The sequence below is a fragment of the Indicator indicator genome, chromosome 7, assembly GCF_027791375.1.
Source record: "Indicator indicator isolate 239-I01 chromosome 7, UM_Iind_1.1, whole genome shotgun sequence".
NCBI classification, from domain to species: domain Eukaryota; kingdom Metazoa; phylum Chordata; class Aves; order Piciformes; family Indicatoridae; genus Indicator; species Indicator indicator.
In genome coordinates this window covers 9,625,306-9,644,273 of record NC_072016.1, presented here as the reverse complement: position 1 = coordinate 9,644,273, position 18,968 = coordinate 9,625,306, and the positions used below count along the sequence as shown (strand labels likewise).

The 18,968-nt window shown below is 42.3% G+C and overlaps 1 protein-coding gene across 1 annotated transcript in view; it reads left to right on the top strand.

Annotated features, from left to right (window-relative positions):
- Nucleotides 1-18,968, top strand: part of SORCS3 (sortilin related VPS10 domain containing receptor 3) — a 306,703-nt gene that overhangs the window by 272,426 nt on the left and 15,309 nt on the right. Inside the window, exons 17-21 of the mRNA XM_054382068.1 lie at nt 1,278-1,391; nt 3,334-3,505; nt 11,007-11,193; nt 13,575-13,708; nt 17,906-18,029. Of these exons, the coding sequence (XP_054238043.1) occupies nt 1,278-1,391; nt 3,334-3,505; nt 11,007-11,193; nt 13,575-13,708; nt 17,906-18,029 (731 nt within the window). The remainder of the gene's footprint in view (nt 1-1,277; nt 1,392-3,333; nt 3,506-11,006; nt 11,194-13,574; nt 13,709-17,905; nt 18,030-18,968) is intronic.

The following is an 18,968-nucleotide window of genomic DNA, read 5'->3' as shown; positions in this document are numbered from 1 at the left end:
ATACAGCAATGTTGTCTTTAATTTTATTAAATATTTATGCAGCTCTTTTCTTCTTTGGGGCAAAGTACAGCTCCTCCTGAATATTTTTAATTACGAAGTCACTGCCAGGCATTTTTGACTGTGCAGGTCGGACCCACTGAGAATGATTAAATTGAATGTTGAGAGAAAGAGCATTAGGGAATCTCTGAACCTTTTAAAGTAGTTTGCAGAATTTTTGCCCTCCAAAAAAGAAGGAGCAGTAGCAGCCTGGGTCACTGGGGACACAGCAAAATTTTGTCTCACCAAAGGCCTTCCTAGACACTTTCTGTTGACTGTTCAGACTCTGAATAGGAGAAAGATAAAACACAGTGTCCTAAAGGGCACAGAGAGATTTCAAGGCAGTGGCTTCTGTAGTGTCTGTGTTTCCACAGGGGTTTAGTTTGTTGGCATTTGTTAATGTGCTTCAGGCAAAAATCCAGAATCTCTTTTTATTTTGTCCTAGAATTCAGCCTGCCAATAAAGGCTATGCATAAAAACCTGATCCAGAGCCTATTAAAACTTATGGAAAGCTTTCAATTAATCCTGTTGCTTCATCATTGTGTTGACATGCAAAGGCAGCTGTGAAAAGAAGCCTTGAATGGTGGTTGTATACACTTCCACTCTTTGGTGGTCCAAGGAAAAATCAGTACCCTGGATTACCTTTCCCATGTGACCCTATACCATGTAATCTTTAGACCACCAAATTGGCTGTATTGTTTTAGTTTAGTGTTGTAAAAAAAGTCAGCTATATTTTTCTCTCAGGCCAATCATATTTAAATATACATTTCTTAGCTACTTGTTTAGGAAGTGATCCTAGTGTTTTATATTCCTGACTGCTTCACTGGGAAAAAGTGGCATTAGGTCTGGGAACTGCTCTGGTTTATTCTCAAAGCAAAGATTGCAAAAAGCAAGCAAACAAAAAGGACCCAACATGTGAAATTATTAGAGATTAAAAGAAATGAACAGTACCACTTTCTGTTTGAATCTCTGCCCATGTTTTGTTGCAAATGGAACAGGAGTCCCCCACTTCTCTGCAAGGTTGGTAGTTCTGATGTGGTCAGGTATTGCTTATCTTCTGTGAACTTGTGTTCAGACTGCTCAAGCACTTTGTCTGTGGATGAGCCCAATACATGATGCTGTGCCCTCCATCTGAAGAGCCACAAATGCACATGTGCTTTGGGAAACAAAAATGTCACCCAAAACTATGATCTAAATCTACTGAATGAGTTCAGTGACACACTCACGATTTATCTCCATAGTGACTATGGGTATGAGAGGCACAGCAACAACCGCTGTGTCCCAGCCTTCTGGTTCAGCCCATCCTCCCTGTCCAAGGATTGCAGCATTGGTCAGAGCTACTTAAACAGCACTGGGTAAGTGAATCTTGCAATCTCTCTGCTTTTGCTGACCTTGCAGTAGGTATGGGAACCTGGATGGTCTTTTTTCTCTGCATCTTATCTGGCTCTCTTCCAGTTCTATTTATGAGATAATGTTTGCAGCAGCATCTGTATGGAACATTGCCTCATTCCTCACAGGCAGGGAGAAGCACATTAACATAAGTGACATGTAGATATTGTATTGCTGTTGAGTGATGTGTGATCCCTGGAGCCTAGGCTGGGAGCTCCCCTTCTCCGCAATATTAAATCACGATTCAGGTAGGTCTGTCTGAGAGACAGCCGAACATTTAAAAGGACAGGTTCGAGATGTTTCACATTGTTTTTCATTGAACCTTTTCCCATCTTACAACTCCTATTTATAACAGCTTCTGGGAAGGCTCAAATGAGCAATTTTTAATCCCTTCCTCCTCCCACCTCTTTTTTTTTGTTTTCCCCACCCTCTGCTATTTTCACTTATAGATGTACCAAGCCTTGTGATTTCAGACAAGATACCTGTCCTGTTTTTTCTTGGTTTTACCCAGAACAGATGGCTAGTGTTTGTTTATTATGATAGTACCACTTTGCAAATGCTGTTCTGTGGTGTGGTGGATACCCTGAGAGTCTGGTTGCACAAAATTGCAATGTTCCTTCTCAGACAACTCAGACTGTGAAGACTTTGCAGGGCTGCATCTGAGTCATGGATACTGTGTGCTTGATTGTTATGGCAGAGTTGTTCATGGCTGGTCAATGCAGGTGGCTGAACAAAACGAGGCTGCTGGGAGTCTGGAGTCACTTAACTTTGGCTGAAAGGTTGCTATAAATACAGAATGTAATTGCAAGAGTCCTGGCCAGTATGACTGCTTGTAGCCTTCTTGACTGATAGCAAGAGGAATAGTTGAGGTCTTTGTTGTCTTAACCAACACTGTATTTTTACAGTGATATTACTAGAAAGGGCTAATCCCCCTCAACAACAATGGGAGTAGCTAAGTGTCATGCTAGTTAGCTAATCTCTTCCAAGATAAGCCAAGAGAAGGACCCATTCCTTGAATCATTTTAAAATTGGAGTGGACAAATCTCTTGGCAGATTATTCCTAATGCCTTCTAGCAGAGTGGAGGCAGGGAAAGTGTAATCAAAATCATAATTAAAAAGCTAGGATGGAAGGTGTAGTCTTGCAGGCATGGGGGCTTGGAGTTCTCTGCCTTTTAGCAGTGCAGGGTAATTCACCTCCACAATACATGTCTGTTCTCAGTGGTGCTGCTGGGAACCTCTGGAGAAAGTTGTACTGGGATTTGTTTGGCTTTATCCAGTTGAGTAAAGCATTCACAGAATCACAGAATTACTGAGACTGGAATGGACTTCTGTGATGATCAAGTCCAGCCTATGCCCTATCACCACCACACTGACCAGACCATGTCACTAAGAGCCACATCCAGTATTTCGTTAAACACCTCCAGGGACAGCAACCCCACTACCTCCCTGGGCAGTCCATTCCAGTGTCTAATTACCCCTTCCATGAGCAAGTGCTTCCTAACATCCAACCTAAACCTCCCCTGGTGCAGCTTCATGCCATGCCCTCTCTTCTTGTCACAAGTTGCCTGGGAGAAGAGCTCAATCCCCACCTTACTACAACTTCCCTTCTGGTAGTCATAGAGTGTGATAAGGTCCCCCCCTGAGTCTCCCCTTCTCCAGGCTAAACAACCCCAGCTCCCTCAGCCTCTCCTCATAAGACTTTCCCTCCAGTCCCTTCACCAGTCTCATTGTTCTCTTCTAGACCCACTCTTAGGTTTCTGTGATTCTTCCTTTCAGTAAGGAACTCGTGCAGGCAGTTAGCCTTTGAAAAAACACATGCATTAATATGGAGAAACTAAACAAAAACAAAACAAAGAAACTTTTCTACCCACCAGCTGAGCCCAGTCTCTGTTTGTTTCTGTTCCCCAGGTACCGCAGGATTGTGTCTAACAATTGCACAGATGGCTTGAGAGAGAAGTACATGGCCAAGATGGAGAAGTGCCCTGGAAAAGCACCTCAGGGGCTGCACATCCTCACTGCTGATGGGAAGTTGGTCACGGAGCAGGGGCACAATGCCACTTTCATCATCCTTATGGAAGAGGTGTGTTAGTGGTCTCAGCAAACCTTTCACTGTTTGACATGACTGATATTCTTTTCCTTCTCCTGTCAGGCTGCTGACAGGGAAATAGCAATCAGGTGGAGTCATGAAATGGTGAACACTCCTGAGATTTAGAAGAATTAATGAAACGGGGCTATGTGTGAAATGTACAAACAAGCTATGATGGGTCAAGCCAAAGGAGTATTTGAACAGTTAGCTTGTCTGTTTGTCATGATGAAGCCAACACTGAAGGAAGATAGATCTGTTCCAAAATACATTTCCCCACTAGCTGCTTGTTGCCTCCAGTGAACTGCAGTTTATTGAGTTTGTGAGGCAGAAATAGTGTCTCTGTGCTTAATAATTCTGTTTCTGGGATGAAAAGTTTAGCTGAGGCTTTACTGACAAAGGTTAAAAACAGTGGGGAACATTTTCAGACTCATGAGGAGCAGTGAGAGCATGAGGAGCTATTGCTTTGCAGTAGGAGCTGAGCCTCCTCAAACCACCTCTGAGCTCCCCAGCCCATATCTGTTTTATTTATTTATTGGTACTATTCCCTCTGCACCCAGCAGTAGCATAAATGATACAAGGCCATGCTGGTGCCTGCAGCATCAAAATAGTGAGGCACTTCTGGTGATCTCTCTGACTCAGGTACCCCTCTGTTTGGCAAACATGTATTGTGCAGCCTGTGTCACCAAGACTTGTGATGTAGTGGAGAGTTGGATAGCTGCATACACAGCTGGGTGCAAAACTTGGTATGCATTCAGGCTGACAGGAGGGATTTTCAAATGAGCATAGAATGGAGAGGACCCTCAAAGACCATCTCATCCAGTCGCCCTGCAGTGAGTAGGGATATCTCCAATTAGATCAGGCAGGTTGAGCAGGGCCCCATCAAGTTTGTCATTGAATGCCTCCAAGAATGGGGCTTCCACCCCATCTCTGGGCAACCTGTTCCAGGATTTCACCACCCTTATGATTTCACCATCCTTTGTGATCTGATTTGGTGTTTAGAGCTATATGTGACTGTACCACAAGAAGTCCTGCTGTGTTTGCAGCTGTTGCTTTCCCCCTCTGGCTTCTGACTACCAGTGGACTGTGTCATTGGAGGTCCAACAGAGATTTTCCCACAATGGATTGTGTTACATATATTCTCTGGTTAAACAGAAAGGTTAAAAGAAACTTCTAACATCTGTGGGTGTCTCAGGAGGGGCAGCCATGCAGTGAGTTGGTGTTGGAGAACCACAAGTGCATTTTGTCATCTGCTCTGTCCTGTGTACTTCATTGTGGGACAATACCTGGAGACAGCTGGGAGTCAGACATGTCGTGGTCACAAACATTAAGAGTAATGACAGAGGCTTAGATGTCCATCTCCAAAGTATCCTGCTCTGACAAAAAGCAGCATTAAGTCTCTGGGGAAATCAGAAACAGTGCAAGCCCCTTCTCCTCCTGTTCCCAGAACTAGCCTCTGTTGGCAGTTTAGACCTTTGAGAATACAAGAAGCTGTTGTAAATCTAAACATCCTGCCATGGAGAAATTTTTTCTCCTGATACCTTTTACCTTTTTGTTGCCTTTTTTTTTTTTTCTTTTTCAAACACACACTTCTATTAATTCAAATTCTTATACAGTAACTAAATGTTCCATTGGGACCACACTAATCTGACAGGCCTCTTCACTTGCTTCCTCAGAGGTTCATGCATGCTGTGCTTTTGTACAAAGTGGATTTCTTGTCTACCTGGCTGATTCTTTTATATTCGTTAGACTTGACATGGTAAGACGATGTGTATAGACAGTGTGAGTGGGAGTTCAGAAAAGAACAGACATAATCTAAAAATTAGGCATCTAGTAGTAATTTATTAAGGAACTGAAGCAGAACTGCTGCACACAAAGAATGATAAACAGATGGGGAATAAGACAGCAGTCAAGGTAGCTGAAGAGTAGAGTCTTTACAAGGCTTTAGAGATTGAAGAAGCAACTGAATAAATATGCGAGGGTGGATCACTCTATGTCCTTTGTGGAAAAATGATGACAGTTAGAAAAAACATTTCATTGAAACAATTTTTTCTAAGGGAGGAGGATTTTCAAGAACATGTGTTTGGGGGTGAACAGCTTATTCCATGGAGAATTGTGTGTTGAGTTTGTTTCTTAAAGGAATAGACATTTTAAAAGGGGTGGAAAAAGGCACTGAGATTTTGGGCAAAAGTAAGTCAGTCTGAAAGGGTGACCTTGAAACAATTTGTCATCAAAGTATTCCTTCTTAGTTGAAAGAAATAATTTCTCTAGGTCTTAATTTTTACATACCTTGATGTCATACAGATTCATTCCTTCCTCCTTGCACCTTCTCTGGTCAGTTTGTTTCCTGGTGAGTTGTTCTGACCAGTACCCACCTCACTTACTACTTCCTTTCAGGTAGCTGTAGAGAGCAATAAGGTTTCCCCTCAGGCAGACTAAACAATGCTACTTCCCTCAGCTGCTCCTCGTGAGATGTATGCTTTAGACCCTTCACCAGTTTTGTTGCCCTTCTCTATACAACCTCCAGCAACAAAATGTTCTTCTTGTAGTAAGGGACCCAAAACTGAACACAGTACCTGAAGCACGGCCTCACCAGTGCCAAGTACAAGGGCACAATCACCTTCCTACTCCAGCTGGCCACACTATTCCTGGTACAGCCCTGAATGCTCTTTGCCTTCTTGGCCACCTGGGCACACTGCTGGCTCATCTTCAGCCAGCCATCAACCAGCACTCCCGGGTCCTTTTCTACAAGGCAGCTTTCCAGCCACTCTGCCCCAAGCCTGTAGCATTGCATGGGGTTGTTGTGACCCAAGTGCAGGGCCCAGCACTTGGCTTTGTTAAACCTGATAACAACTGACCTCAGCCCACCTGTCTAGAACCCTCTGCAGAGCCTTCCTGCCTTCAAGCAGATCAACACTCTCACTCAGTTTGGTGTTATCTGCAAACTTACTGGAGGTGCACACAATCCCCCCCCCAGATCATTGATACAGATATTAAACAAGACTGGCCACCATAACTGAGCCCAGTGGAGCAACACTTGTGACCAGCTGGCAACTGGATTTACCTCCTTTCTCCACAACTCTCTGGGCTCAGCCATACAGACAGTTGTTTACCTGGCTAAGAGTACACCTCTCTAAGCCAGGACCAGCCAGCATTCTTTAGGAGGATGCTGTGGGAGATGGTGTGGAAAGCTTTGAATTCCAGGTAAACAACATCCATAGCCTTTCCCTCATCTACTAGTCAGGTCACCTAGTCATGGTCACACTAGTCAGAGGATCAGTTTGGTCAAGCAGGACCTGCCTTTCATGTTCCTGTGTTGGCTGGGAACCCATTGTGTACATATGCTCCACCCCATCCCCGCCCTAAATATATGTTGGAGGAAATAGAACCCTCCTGAAAACAGTTGAAGTTTGGTTCTTAACTTCAGAAGGCTAAAATTTCAATCACTGTTCTGTTACTTTGCTAGTGTGGATTCCAGTCAGGAAAGCTTTCCCAGGCTAGTATTGATGGGCAGATGACTTCGAAGGACTGTTCCATGGTAATACTCCTCTCCACCCATTCCAATACCCCTTGTCTGCTCACTGATTTCAGTACACAGAGCTCCAATCTTTGTGTGAGGCTCTAGCTCATTCCTTTTTGACAGTTTACAGGGCTTAAAAGCAATAAAATGTTCCTTTTTGAATATATATAGACAGCAATGACTTCCCCCCCATTTATAATACTTCCATTTCATTTCTATTTCATTCTATATTCATAAACTCCACAATATGGGGCATCATGTGTGGGGCTAGCATACTTGTTTTAGTGTTTTAGGTACTGTATACAGAGGTATGGAAGGGAGAAAGAAAAGGTGATTAGTGTGATGGGCAGGCTTTGCATTGAAGACCCAACTCTCATAATTGAGTTGAGAGATCGTCTGCTGCTATTTAGTAACAAAAAATCTGTTCCTCCTCCACTTCAACCCTTCTAATTTCAGACAGAATCATATTGGAGAAGCAAGGAGGAAAAGAGAAATGTCAGGCATGAGAGAGGATCTGCCATGATGGGTACAAGAGATTTCAGCCTGAGGCCACCAGTGGTTAATCCATCCTAGATCAAATTTTTATCCTCTGTGCAGTGTCTTCCAGTTGAAGTGAACTTGTGGACTTCAGAACATTCCCTTGAGAAGTGGTTTTGAAAGGTTTAACAAGCTGTAGGAGCCTTTCTATCAAATAATTGGATATCCCAGGAGTGTAACTTTGACCCTGCTAGAGAATTTTTTGGAGTGACTTAAAAAAACTTCTGTCATAAGGACACCATTGGCTACTCAATATTTTAGATAGGTTTTAGTGTCACTACCACTCTAGTCCTCTCTGCTTTCTTTCTTCATTTATACTTTTATTTTAAATGTCCTAGTAGGACAGAGGTGAAAATGGAGCCCTGATAAAGTGGCTCCAGTGGAGTGGGAATGATGGAGCAATGAAGGAGAGAGATCTATCATATATAACCAAATATCCACATTTCAGGAACTATGTGTAATAACCCTAATTATATGGGTATGTGTGTGAAGACCAATTCACATCTGAAAAATTCCCTTTCTATGTGCTGATTTGTTAATGCAGGTGTAGCCTATGAGAAAGACAAAGTCTTTGAAGTGTGCTGCAGTCTTGAATGTCTCCATACAGGGGACCTACTTCAGTGCAGTTTAGCTGCTTTGTGCTCTCAGGTTTCCATCCAAAGGACAGCATCAGGAATGCTTTCAGGACTGGGACCAGTAGCAGAACACAGCATCCTGCCTGTGTCAGTATTGTGATTGCCTCTTACACAGGTTGATGGCAGGTGCCAGTGAGACAGCAGCTCCTGGGAGTTTGGAGTCAGTGGGAGACCAGAGTTGGGACCCCTTGGTTTTCGTCGATATTTCTCTCTTGCAGGAGCCTTTGTTGTGCACTTTTGGTCTTAGTTGCTAGTCATTTGGGTCAGAACAGACTGAAAGCTATTTAATCATGATTTAAGAACCTCTTTTTCCATGATCGAGGCACTATTCTGCTTTATTCTGAGTGTCCTGGGCTGATAATCCATATAGCCATAATCCAAAATGGATCTGTGCTATATATGAATGTATTAGAACCATATGAACAATTGCTTACAAACGTGAGGTTGTCAGAATCTAGGCAGAAAGCCATGTGTTTTGCTACAGACAGGTAAACTTGTTAACTCAGCTCTAAAACTTTCAGGAATTGTCACAGGTGTGGTTGTCCCAAGCAATCTTTTCCCTTTGTCTGATTTTCAGTGTTTAGATGAAGCCATGATTTCTCTGTAACAATACCTGTCTCAGATGCTTTAGTGAGATCTATGAGTTCAGTGGTCTTTTTCAGTGAGACCAATGGTTGTAGGACCCTGCAGGTTTTGGGCTGGCCATGAAGGGATTGTAGGTACATCAGAACTGGCTGTAAATTACGTAACTGCTTCCTTTCCTTAGATCAGTGTGTACTGGACCTGCATGTTAGCTTTTATTCTAACCCTGTGCATTTACAACTCTAATGGGATTTATGAGATGGCCATGAAATATTTCTGAATTTCCTATTTAAAAACATCCCACTCTTTGGAATCTCTCTCTTATCCTTAATATATCTGGGCATTGATTTCAGTTTTGGGCTAGGAGCACCTGCAGAAGTTAGTGGTTTCTTCTTCACCCATAATGAATACAGTGGAGACCTTTTATAAAAAGCAATTATTTGAGCCAACACATCTTAAATAGAAAGCTCCAGATATTTAATCTGAGGTGTGGCTTTATTTCAGTTTAGTGAAACCACTGCAGTGGGCTTTAGCTCTGCTTCAATTGGTTTGTTTTGTGTTACTTTTAGTCAGCTGGGGACAGTAAAAGTAAGGCTTCAAGGAACTCAAATAACAGACACTTCAACAGTTCAGCTACAGTAGTTTAAAGCGTGATTTAAATTAAAACAGTGTAGCTACTGCCTGAAGACAGTGCTTAAGTGCTGGAATCTCTTATCTGGTGTTCCCTCCTTTGTTAACAGCTGTCATTGACAGTCATCCTAGCATGGGGTTTTCTCAATGTCTGCTTCATTCTCCTCTGTATTCAGGCCCTTTCTTGGTGTTGACTGACTGTGGTGGTTTGAAACTGTCTTTTTAATTTTTCCTTGCAAAGTTCAAAACAGAGAAAGTGAAAGAATGTAAATAAGTCACTATTGGGTGTAAGAAGGCAAAATAACGATTGTTCTAAACACTTCCATTGGATAGATAGAAATGTTTAAGAACTATTACCCAAAACAAAGTAGGCACTCTGCACATTCTGCGTTCTGCAGTGGGGGCAGTTGCTGGGCTGTCTGGCTGCTGTTTCTTCTTCTCTTCTGGCTGAAGATAACACGTACTGACCTTGGCAGCTAAGTTAACAACTTTCTGCTCTAACTAAACTCTGCTTTCGGTCCAAGGGGGGCCTGGGGGGAAGCTCCTGGGAGAGGGAGGCCCCTTTGGGAGGGTCCCCTTGGGGGGAAGCAAAGGGAGATCGATTGTGCTTTTTCTGTTGATTGTATATATTTGTGAATGTTGTGAATTTTGTATATTTGTACATATTCATTGCATTTCATTGTAGATTTTAGACTTTGCTTGTAAATACAGCTTTTCATTTGCTTCCAGACTGAGCTAGCCTGGTTATTGTCGGTGGGGGGGGGAATTTCAGCTCACACTGACATTAGACAAAACCTGTCAGTCCTCAGTGTGGGATTCATCCTGTACAACTAGTTACATGTCTAGCTGCAACTAGTTGTCTAGACTATCATCAGAGTACAGGGATGGATATTTGCAGAAGATAATTCATGTCACCTGCCTCAGTTACCTTAGGATAGCATGTGTTGGTCTATTGCTGTCTTCTCTCTCTTCCACTCACTATTACAGGAACCCAGGAAAACTGTCTTAGGCTAGACTTATATCATCTCAGTGACTAGGTTCTGTTTCTTTGGAACACATTGGAGAGCCACTTCAACCACTGTCCTGCCTGCAGTGTTCTCAGTGCTCCCATGTGCATGTGGGAATTGTTCTCCCATTAGTATCTAGCCTACCATCAGTGTGGTGGCTCCCACCTCACTGTGTTTGATGGAGGCTCTTGTTGGACACCACCCATTCAAAGAAAGACTATGCAAACCCCTGGCCACTTCAGTGACACATAATCCCCAGACATGCATTGCACTGGATAATTAAAATATAGTCCCTTTGTTACTTGCATGTTTGGCGTTACCCTCCCCAAATCTCTAAAGCTAAGATGGGGAAATAACATCTCTTTACAGGTATAAATGTCTAGCTGTTCTAAATATTGCTTGTATATAATTACCTGGTGTTGATTTATGCCTGGCCACTTTGAGAACTGACAGAACAAAGCTAGGGTTTTTTGGTAAAATTGTGAGTTTATGTCCATGCTAATGAAATGGAACTGAGGCATGGGGTGGTAAGTAGTATAGATCACTCTTACCAGCCCAGTTTCATAATCTGGCCTTCTCTGTTGCAGGGTGATCTCCAGAGGACAAACATTCAGCTTGATTTTGGAGATGGCATTGCAGTGTCCTATGCTAATTTCAGCCCTGTTGAGGATGGCATCCGGCATGTGTATAAGAGTGCTGGAATCTTCCAGGTGACTGCATATGCAGAGAACAGCCTGGGCTCTGACACTGCTGTACTCTTCCTGCATGTGATCTGTAAGTACTTCCAGCTACTATATTCCTTGCGTGAAAACCTCACCTCACTGAAAATCCCTGTAACTTCAGTAGAGCCACAGATTACCCTTATGCAGCACCCTAATGCCTTAGAACGCCCCTAATGGTGTTCACAGCCATGCCTGTTGTCCCCCTTAGCCTGTCAGAATGTCTTCTAGCCTACCTGTTACTTGAACTTTCCTGCTGAGAAGCAAGCCAGAAATTTCCAAAACTCAAAAACTGTTTTTTTTTTTTCCCTCTTTTCAATTTCAAGCTCCCTGTGTGAAGGAATAAATGTTCCTTGAAACTTTTATTAGGCTCATAATTCCCTCAAAGTCAATCATGGCTGCATTTAACAACCTGTTATTAGAGCATTAACTTTTTTTTTTCCTTCACCTTGGTCCATTAGCTGACAAAAGTGATGGTTACTTGGTAATAACAACCAGCTTTATATGGATTATCTCATTTTTCTCATAGGAACTGTGTTTTTCATGGTGAAAATTTTAGAGCAGAATGCAACGAGGGACAGTTGCTTGGGCTGGTTGTACTACTCTGCTTTCTTCTTTCTCAGCCTATCAGATATTTCCTTTGACTTACAGCTTTCTTAGGTGGCCAACTTAACATTGTTCTCTCTAGGGAAATATTTTGCAGGCATTTAGATTCATGCTAACACTGAAGGAAGATGTGCTAGTCAGTATAGGAGGTTTGACCTTCAAACTCAAATATAGTCAGAAATGCCTGTTATATAAATCACCCTTATTATTCAGTGTGTCTAGTACTGGAATCCTGTGCTGAAAAAAAAAAAAAACAAAACAAAACAGAGGAGGAAACTCCTTGGCCTCAAGTCACAGTAGTTTTCCATCCTGCAGCTTTACCAGTCATCAGTCAACTTTTCACCTTTCTGGAATCTACTGTCAAGCTGCTCATCTCTTCATTTAAAGGAAGTGAAGATATTAGTGTTTTTCCTCTTACATGCACTGTCACAAAATATTTGGGGGAACTGCTATTCTTGGGAACCCAGAGTACTTGCTATGGGCAGAGTTCAGGAGTGATTTGCTGATCGAAATGCCTTGGGATGGAAGGGGGAAAAAAGGAAAACTTTTAAGAAGCCAAAAGTAAGAATAGTGTCTCATTGTGCTCAGAGCTGCATGTTCTGATGGCAAAAGAACAGCTTTTGCTTTCCAAAATCACTGTAATCCAAGTAGGTGGAAAAGTGATTAATGTCCCCATTTAATGCTTGAGGAGTTGAAAGGTAACACAAGAAGATCATCTCGGTTAAAATCAGCAAATTTCCTGCTTCCCAGAATTAATGCCTTACAAAAAAAAAAAAAAAAGAAAAGAAAAAAAAAAAAAAAAAAAGAAAACCTCCTTTCTTATTTCATCCTTTTCTTCTCACAGTGATAATCTATCAGTTTGCTGTATTTTAAAAGGTACCATCCAGAAAGACTCAATAACTCTGCCTAGTGTGCAGTGTTTATCAGCTGAAATTCAGTACCTGTAAAAAAACCCAAAAAATTAGATGAGAAGGAAAGCAATGGAGATGATAAAAGCTCTAAACAAATGAGCAAACAGTATTTTTTTGCATGTTGTTTTCTCTAGGGGGAGGATCTGGTGTCTTAATTCTAGACACTTCATGCACTGGACCCAGTCTGGGTGTTTGCACTTAATTAGACCCAACTTTGAATTGATACTCTGTTGGGTTTGTTTAAGTCTTTCAGAAACAAGTTATTCAGAGAGCTAAATACTTTGATATGCCAATGCACACATCTTCCAAGCATTTCCAGTCTTTTTCTGGTGGTGACTGACTCCCCAGTGACTTCTCAAGGTCAGGCCAAAGTCGAAACGACACAAAGGATTTCCTTCTGAAAAACTGTCAGGTTATATTTAATCAAGTCATAAATTCCTCATATGTAATCAAATCTGAGCCTTTTTGGCTAAAATTATTTTCCAACAAGTCTTAGCAGCTCAGTGGATATATGTTCAACAAAACACCCTCTTTCTCTCTGCTGTCCTATCCCTCAAGTTTTCAATAGCAGCTTGCCCTATCCAATGCAAAGCCAGTTCATTATTCTCCATCAAACTGCATTAAAATTTCTTCTAAACACAATGCTGACTCTGTTTGAAATTAAGACAGTGGAAAATGTGCATTTCTGGCTCTCCCTGGACTTGAATGAGGGAGGGAAATGTATGATTTTATATTTATTCATCTGAGATCTTTTTCTGTTGCTTATTGACTGATGAAATTCTCTTGTATTGCTATAAAAGAAGTATCCCTGCTGACATAAGGCATTTGATTTATTTAAAGGAAGGGTCCTTGCTGTTCTCAACTGCACTAGGAGGACTTAAAGTTACAGCCTTTATTAATGAACTCTCTCTTCCCACAGGCCCAGTGGAGCATGTCCATCTGAGTGTCCCCTTTGTTGCCATCAGAAACAAGGATGTCAACATCACTGCAGTAGTTTGGCCCAGCCAGGCAGGCACACTTACCTACTTCTGGTGGTTTGGTAACAGCACCAAGGTACAGCTGCTCTTTGGTTTATTTTTACTGATGTGTTGCACCATACAGGGAATTCTCTCTACCCTACTAAACATTTCTTGCCTTTGCTTGGTTTTGTATTGCAAGGTTTTTGGTATTTTTTTCTTTTCTAAAAAGCATTGCCATTATCTGAACTTCAGCGTTTGGGAGTTTATTTCCTCCTGTCTGATGTTGTCTTAAAAGTCATTACTTTTTTATGTCTGGTTGTTATCAGCCATACTGAGCTTTGAAGACCACTGTTATTACCAGTGTTCCCTTGCAACTTAACTAAATTATATACTACTGTATATGGGATAATATTGCCTTTCAACACAGTGTTTAAAAAATGCCAGTGTTCAAATAACCAATGGGGGGTTCCATTATGTACCAGTATGCAGTGTATAATGCTGGATAGCAACACAACACTTTAAAGCTGTTGGTGTTCAAATAGTCAGTTGTATGTGGAATTTCAAGCTAGACTCTAAATGAATTGTTTGTGACCATTCATGGCGATTCTTCACAGTCTTGTATGTATTGGAGGGAGAGATGAGTCTTGTCTGTAGTGAATTTTCAAATGACTGGCAAAAAATTACTAGAAAAGAGCTTTTTTTCTCAATAAAGTGAAACTTTCATGCTTTCAAATGGAGAGAGTAGGATTGCTTTTTAGCTACAGTTTCTATTGTAGGCTTTAGGAGTGAGACAGCTGACCCAAGGCACTGTCCTCCATCATTGCAGTTGTGAAATGTACAGTGATGACTTTGTAATGTCATATCTGCTGTTATTTACAAAAGCAGCGTAAGTCACATCATTGTGTTTCTGAGCTGCATTTGAAGGTGTGCAGTGAGGTGAGATCATAGTAGAAAAAAATGTGGATTTTACATGAAATGTAGAACTTGAGATAACGAACAGCAAGCACACAAATATTTTGTTTTAACTTAGATAAAGCTGCTTGCATTTTAGCCTCTTACCCTAGCTCCAACAGTAGCAGGAGAAAAACAATAGTAAATGCTCTGTCTACTCGGTTTTTACATCAAGTTAGGACCTGCCTATTTTTGTGGAAGCATAATTGAGGCACTGGAAGAGCTCAGCAGCAAAAAAACTTACTATAACTTGACAAGCTGCTGCTCCCTAGCTGAACTATGGCAGCTACCCACGTACACACATCTAGTCCAAGACAAGTACCAGATAATTCCACATAGTTTATACTACACTGAAAGAGAGGTATGCAATATCACATCACAGTTCAGATACTTTTGGCTCAGTGCTCACATATGGACAGCCATTAAAGTATACCCAAAACAACTGAAGTAATGGTAACTTCGTCATCAACCTAAGCCCTCCGTTATACCCAGGTGTCAGAGTTTTCCTGCTGTAGCTTTTGTCCTTATATAGAAGCTGATTGTGAATACAGCCTTAAAAAAAGGATTTTGGTTTCTTTTGTTTGGTTTTTTTGTTTGGTTGGTTGGTTTGTTTCATTTTGGGGTTGGTTGGTTGTTTTTTAAATGGAAAGCAATCTAGAAAAGGTAAAGCAAAGCAATGATGAAAATTTCCATGTTGGTGTCGTGGTGCTTGCGTCTGGGTTGTAAATATGATCCATTATCTGTTTTATCTTCTGGTTTAAAATTCTCACCCATAGGCATCAGAGTACAAGCAAATATGCATGTGTGTGTGGTTTTTTTGTTCAGTTTGGGGTTTTTTTGTTTGTTTGTTTGTTTGGTTTTTTTTGTGTGTGTGTGTGTTTGTTCTTTTTAATGGAAAGCAATCTAGAAAAGGTAAAGCAAAGCAATGATGAAAATTTCCATGTTGCTGTCATAGTGGTTGCATCTGGTTTGTAAATATGATCCATTTTCTGTTTTATCTTCTGGCTTAAAATTCTGACCCGTAGGCAACAGAGTACAAGCAAATAGGATGTGTTTGGGATGGATCCTTTGGACATAGCTGCTTATGGAGTAGCTGATCCTTATGATAACTTGCAGTGATTGTACAGGTTGCTGAAATATATTGAGGTGTGGATTAGTAAAGATGGTGCCACTCATTTGTGGCCAAATCAAAGCCCCAGAGCACCTCTCATTCTTTGCAGAGGATTATCTCCAGCTATCTCATGAAATGGACTCCAACTTCATCTCTAACAGAAAGATGGCAAAGGATACAGACGTAACCGCAGCAGCCACCTTTTTTTTCAGGACAACAGTCTGCATCACATCAAATTTCCTTCTGGGATGTTTAATGTGCACCTTAAATCCTTCTCTGTGCCTGCTCCTCTGCAAGTTGTGGTGCTCATGGGGATGCTGATTTGTGTGTGAATTTAAAGGATGAGGTGTGTGATATTGTGCATAGTTAATGGTATTGTCAGTTATTCTAGTTCTATGCTGAGGGACTGTAGGCATTCCAAGCAGAACCAGATGTGTCCTGTGTCACTGCGCAGTCTCACTCAGGTACTTCCTGTGCTGCTGCACAGGCAAATGTTATCTTAGACTCCAATGACTTGGCTGAGGCTCTTCTGCTGCCCTCCCCACTCTGCTGGAACCATTGTACTGAATTTCTGCTGTGCTCATTTTGCTTGGATTAACACAGGTCCAGTTTAATAAATGTGTCCAGCTGTCTAATAGGTTTGAGCAAATGAACCTTAAACTATTTGATTTAATTTAGAGTTAGTTTCTCAGGTCTTAGTGCATGAATTAAAATTAAGGATTTGGCTGAATGTTAAAACTCCATGATGGAGGTGAAATCACCCATGATAATTTAATGACCAGCATGCACACACCAAAAAAGGGAAATCTGTAATTTTAAAGGCCACACTTGTTCCTCTTATCTGTTTCTCAGAATCACAACTTGTAACCTCCAGGAAGATTGTTAGTATCACTGCAGTTTGCTACAGACCCATTCTGCTTGTCCAGAATGTATATCTAAGTATATGTTAGCTAGACTCCTCCCCAGGGCTAGCACAAGCTGTCTTGGTTTGTGAGTCCCATGTGATCAAACTTTTTTTTTTTTTTATACTTTTTTCTTCTGTTGCTTCTCTAGTTCATGGATAAGGAGGTCAGAAGAAGGTGTCATTCTGACAGTCTGGCCTATGCCAGGGAAAATTTTGATTTGTCTATAAAAAGGGCATATATGGCCACTGTTGTGAAACACAATGTGTTGCCAGTCTGATGGAATGAAGCATGAGAGCTGGAAGATGAATGCTTAGGGGTTTTCCTCTGGAGACAAACTGGTAGTGTAGCAAAGGGACAACAGCAATGGTACAATGGCTTGATCTGTGTTCTTAGAGCTCTGTGTGCTTCTCCTGTGGAGCCTAGGATCACTATTTCCATTTTAATGGTTTGATCTAAATCAAGAGGATTTGTCTATAGACCAGCTGTCAGATCAAGGGCTAGACCTTTGATTTTCAATATGCAAATCTCTTTTCCTGAACATGGTGCATCAGTGTAAGTGTTTCCTGTGCACAGAGGACAGCTGAAGTGGTACCAAGGACTTTATTGTTTTTTGATAAAGGGCAGATAAAGTCAGCCCTCTCTGCCAGGAATCTGAGCTGGCTAAAGTCAGGTCAACTTTATTCTGAAAACCACTGAGGCAAATTCAGACAGTACTGTCAGCAAGTATTGTGCCATGCTTCCAGCCTTGTTAGCATGGTTTGCCAGCCTGTGGCTGGAGCTAGCTTACAGGCTCAAAGCAAGGACAGGTCAATGCTGGGTGCCTTCACTCTGACTTGAGCAGAGTTGCTCTGATTTGTGCTTATAAGAGCAAGGACTGGTCATAAATCTGAACCATATGGATTGTTTGAAGAAACATCTGCTTTTTTGGTTTATGTTTAGCACTTGCTTGAGCTGTGTTTTGTACAGCTGATATGGTAGCTGTGCTCTGTGTGCGTGTTTAACACTGCATTCTGCAGCACTGACTCTGCAATTGCTGACTGGGCTCTGCTGAGAGATTCAAAGCATAATGGGCTGCAGTTCAGTGGAAGAACATTTCAGGAATCATTTACTGAAGTGAAAGAAACCTATGCCTATGGGACAGTTCTCACTGGGTTATGTTTGGGCCACATACAGGCCTTAGCAGGACATGCAAGCTCAGGGCACTATCCCTGTATCACGTGTGAGGATATCATGGCCATTAGGGTGCATTAGTCAGATGCATGCTGTGATCCCAGGTTAATCTCACCACGATTTTGAAATCACCATCTGTGTTTACTTCTTGCAGCCCCTTATCACCTTGGAGAGCAGCATCTCATACATCTTCACTGTGGAGGGCATGAACACTGTCACTGTGCAAGTTGCTGCAGGCAACACCCTCATCCAGGACACCAAGGAGATCGCAGTGCATGGTACGCTTGTCCGTTTACAGCCAGGTCTCAGGGGGGGTCTAGAGGTGGAGAACAGGCTGCTGAAAATCAGCTCTGTGGACTTCCTAGTACACAGAGGAACCTCTGTAGACAAACTGTAAACAAAGTTCAGATGTCATCCAGAGTGACCCTGACAGGCTGGAGAGGTGGGCTCAAGCCAACCTCATGAGGTTCAACAAGACCAAATGCAAGGTCCTGCATCTGGGTAGGGGCAATCCCAAGCACCAATATAGGCTGGGCAGTGACTGGCTGGAGAGCAGCCCTGAAGAAAAGGACTTGGGGGTGCTGGTGAATGAGAAGCTCAACATGAGCCACCAGTGTGCACTTGCAGCCCAGAAAGCAAATCACATCCTGGGCTGCATCAAGAGAAGCAGAGCCAGCAGGTTGAGGGAGGTGATTCTCCCCCTCTACTCCACTCTGGTGAGACCACACCTGAAGTACTGCATCCAGTTCTGGAGCCCCTGTTACAAGAGGGATCTGGACATGCTGGAACATGTCCAGAGAAGGGCCACCAGGATGATCAGAGGGCTGGAGCTTCCTCTCCTATGGAGATAGACTGAAAGAGTTGGGGTTGTTCAGTCTGGAAAAAAGAAGGCTCTGAGGTGACCTTCTTGTGGCCTTCCAGTATCTGAAGGGGGCCTACAAGAAAGCTGCTGAGGGACTTTTTAGAGTGTCACGTAGCGATAGGACTAGGGGAAATGGAACAAAACTAGAAGTGGGTAGATTCAGATTGGATGTTAGGAAGAAATTGCTCACCATGAGGGAGGTGAGACTCTGGAAGAGGTTGCCTAGGGAGGTGGTAGAAGCCTCATCCCTGGAGGTTTTTAAGTGTAGGCTGGATGTGGCTCTGAGCAACCTAATCTGAGGATGATTCTTGAGGTCCCTTCCAACCCTAACAATTCTATGATTCTGTGTGTTATG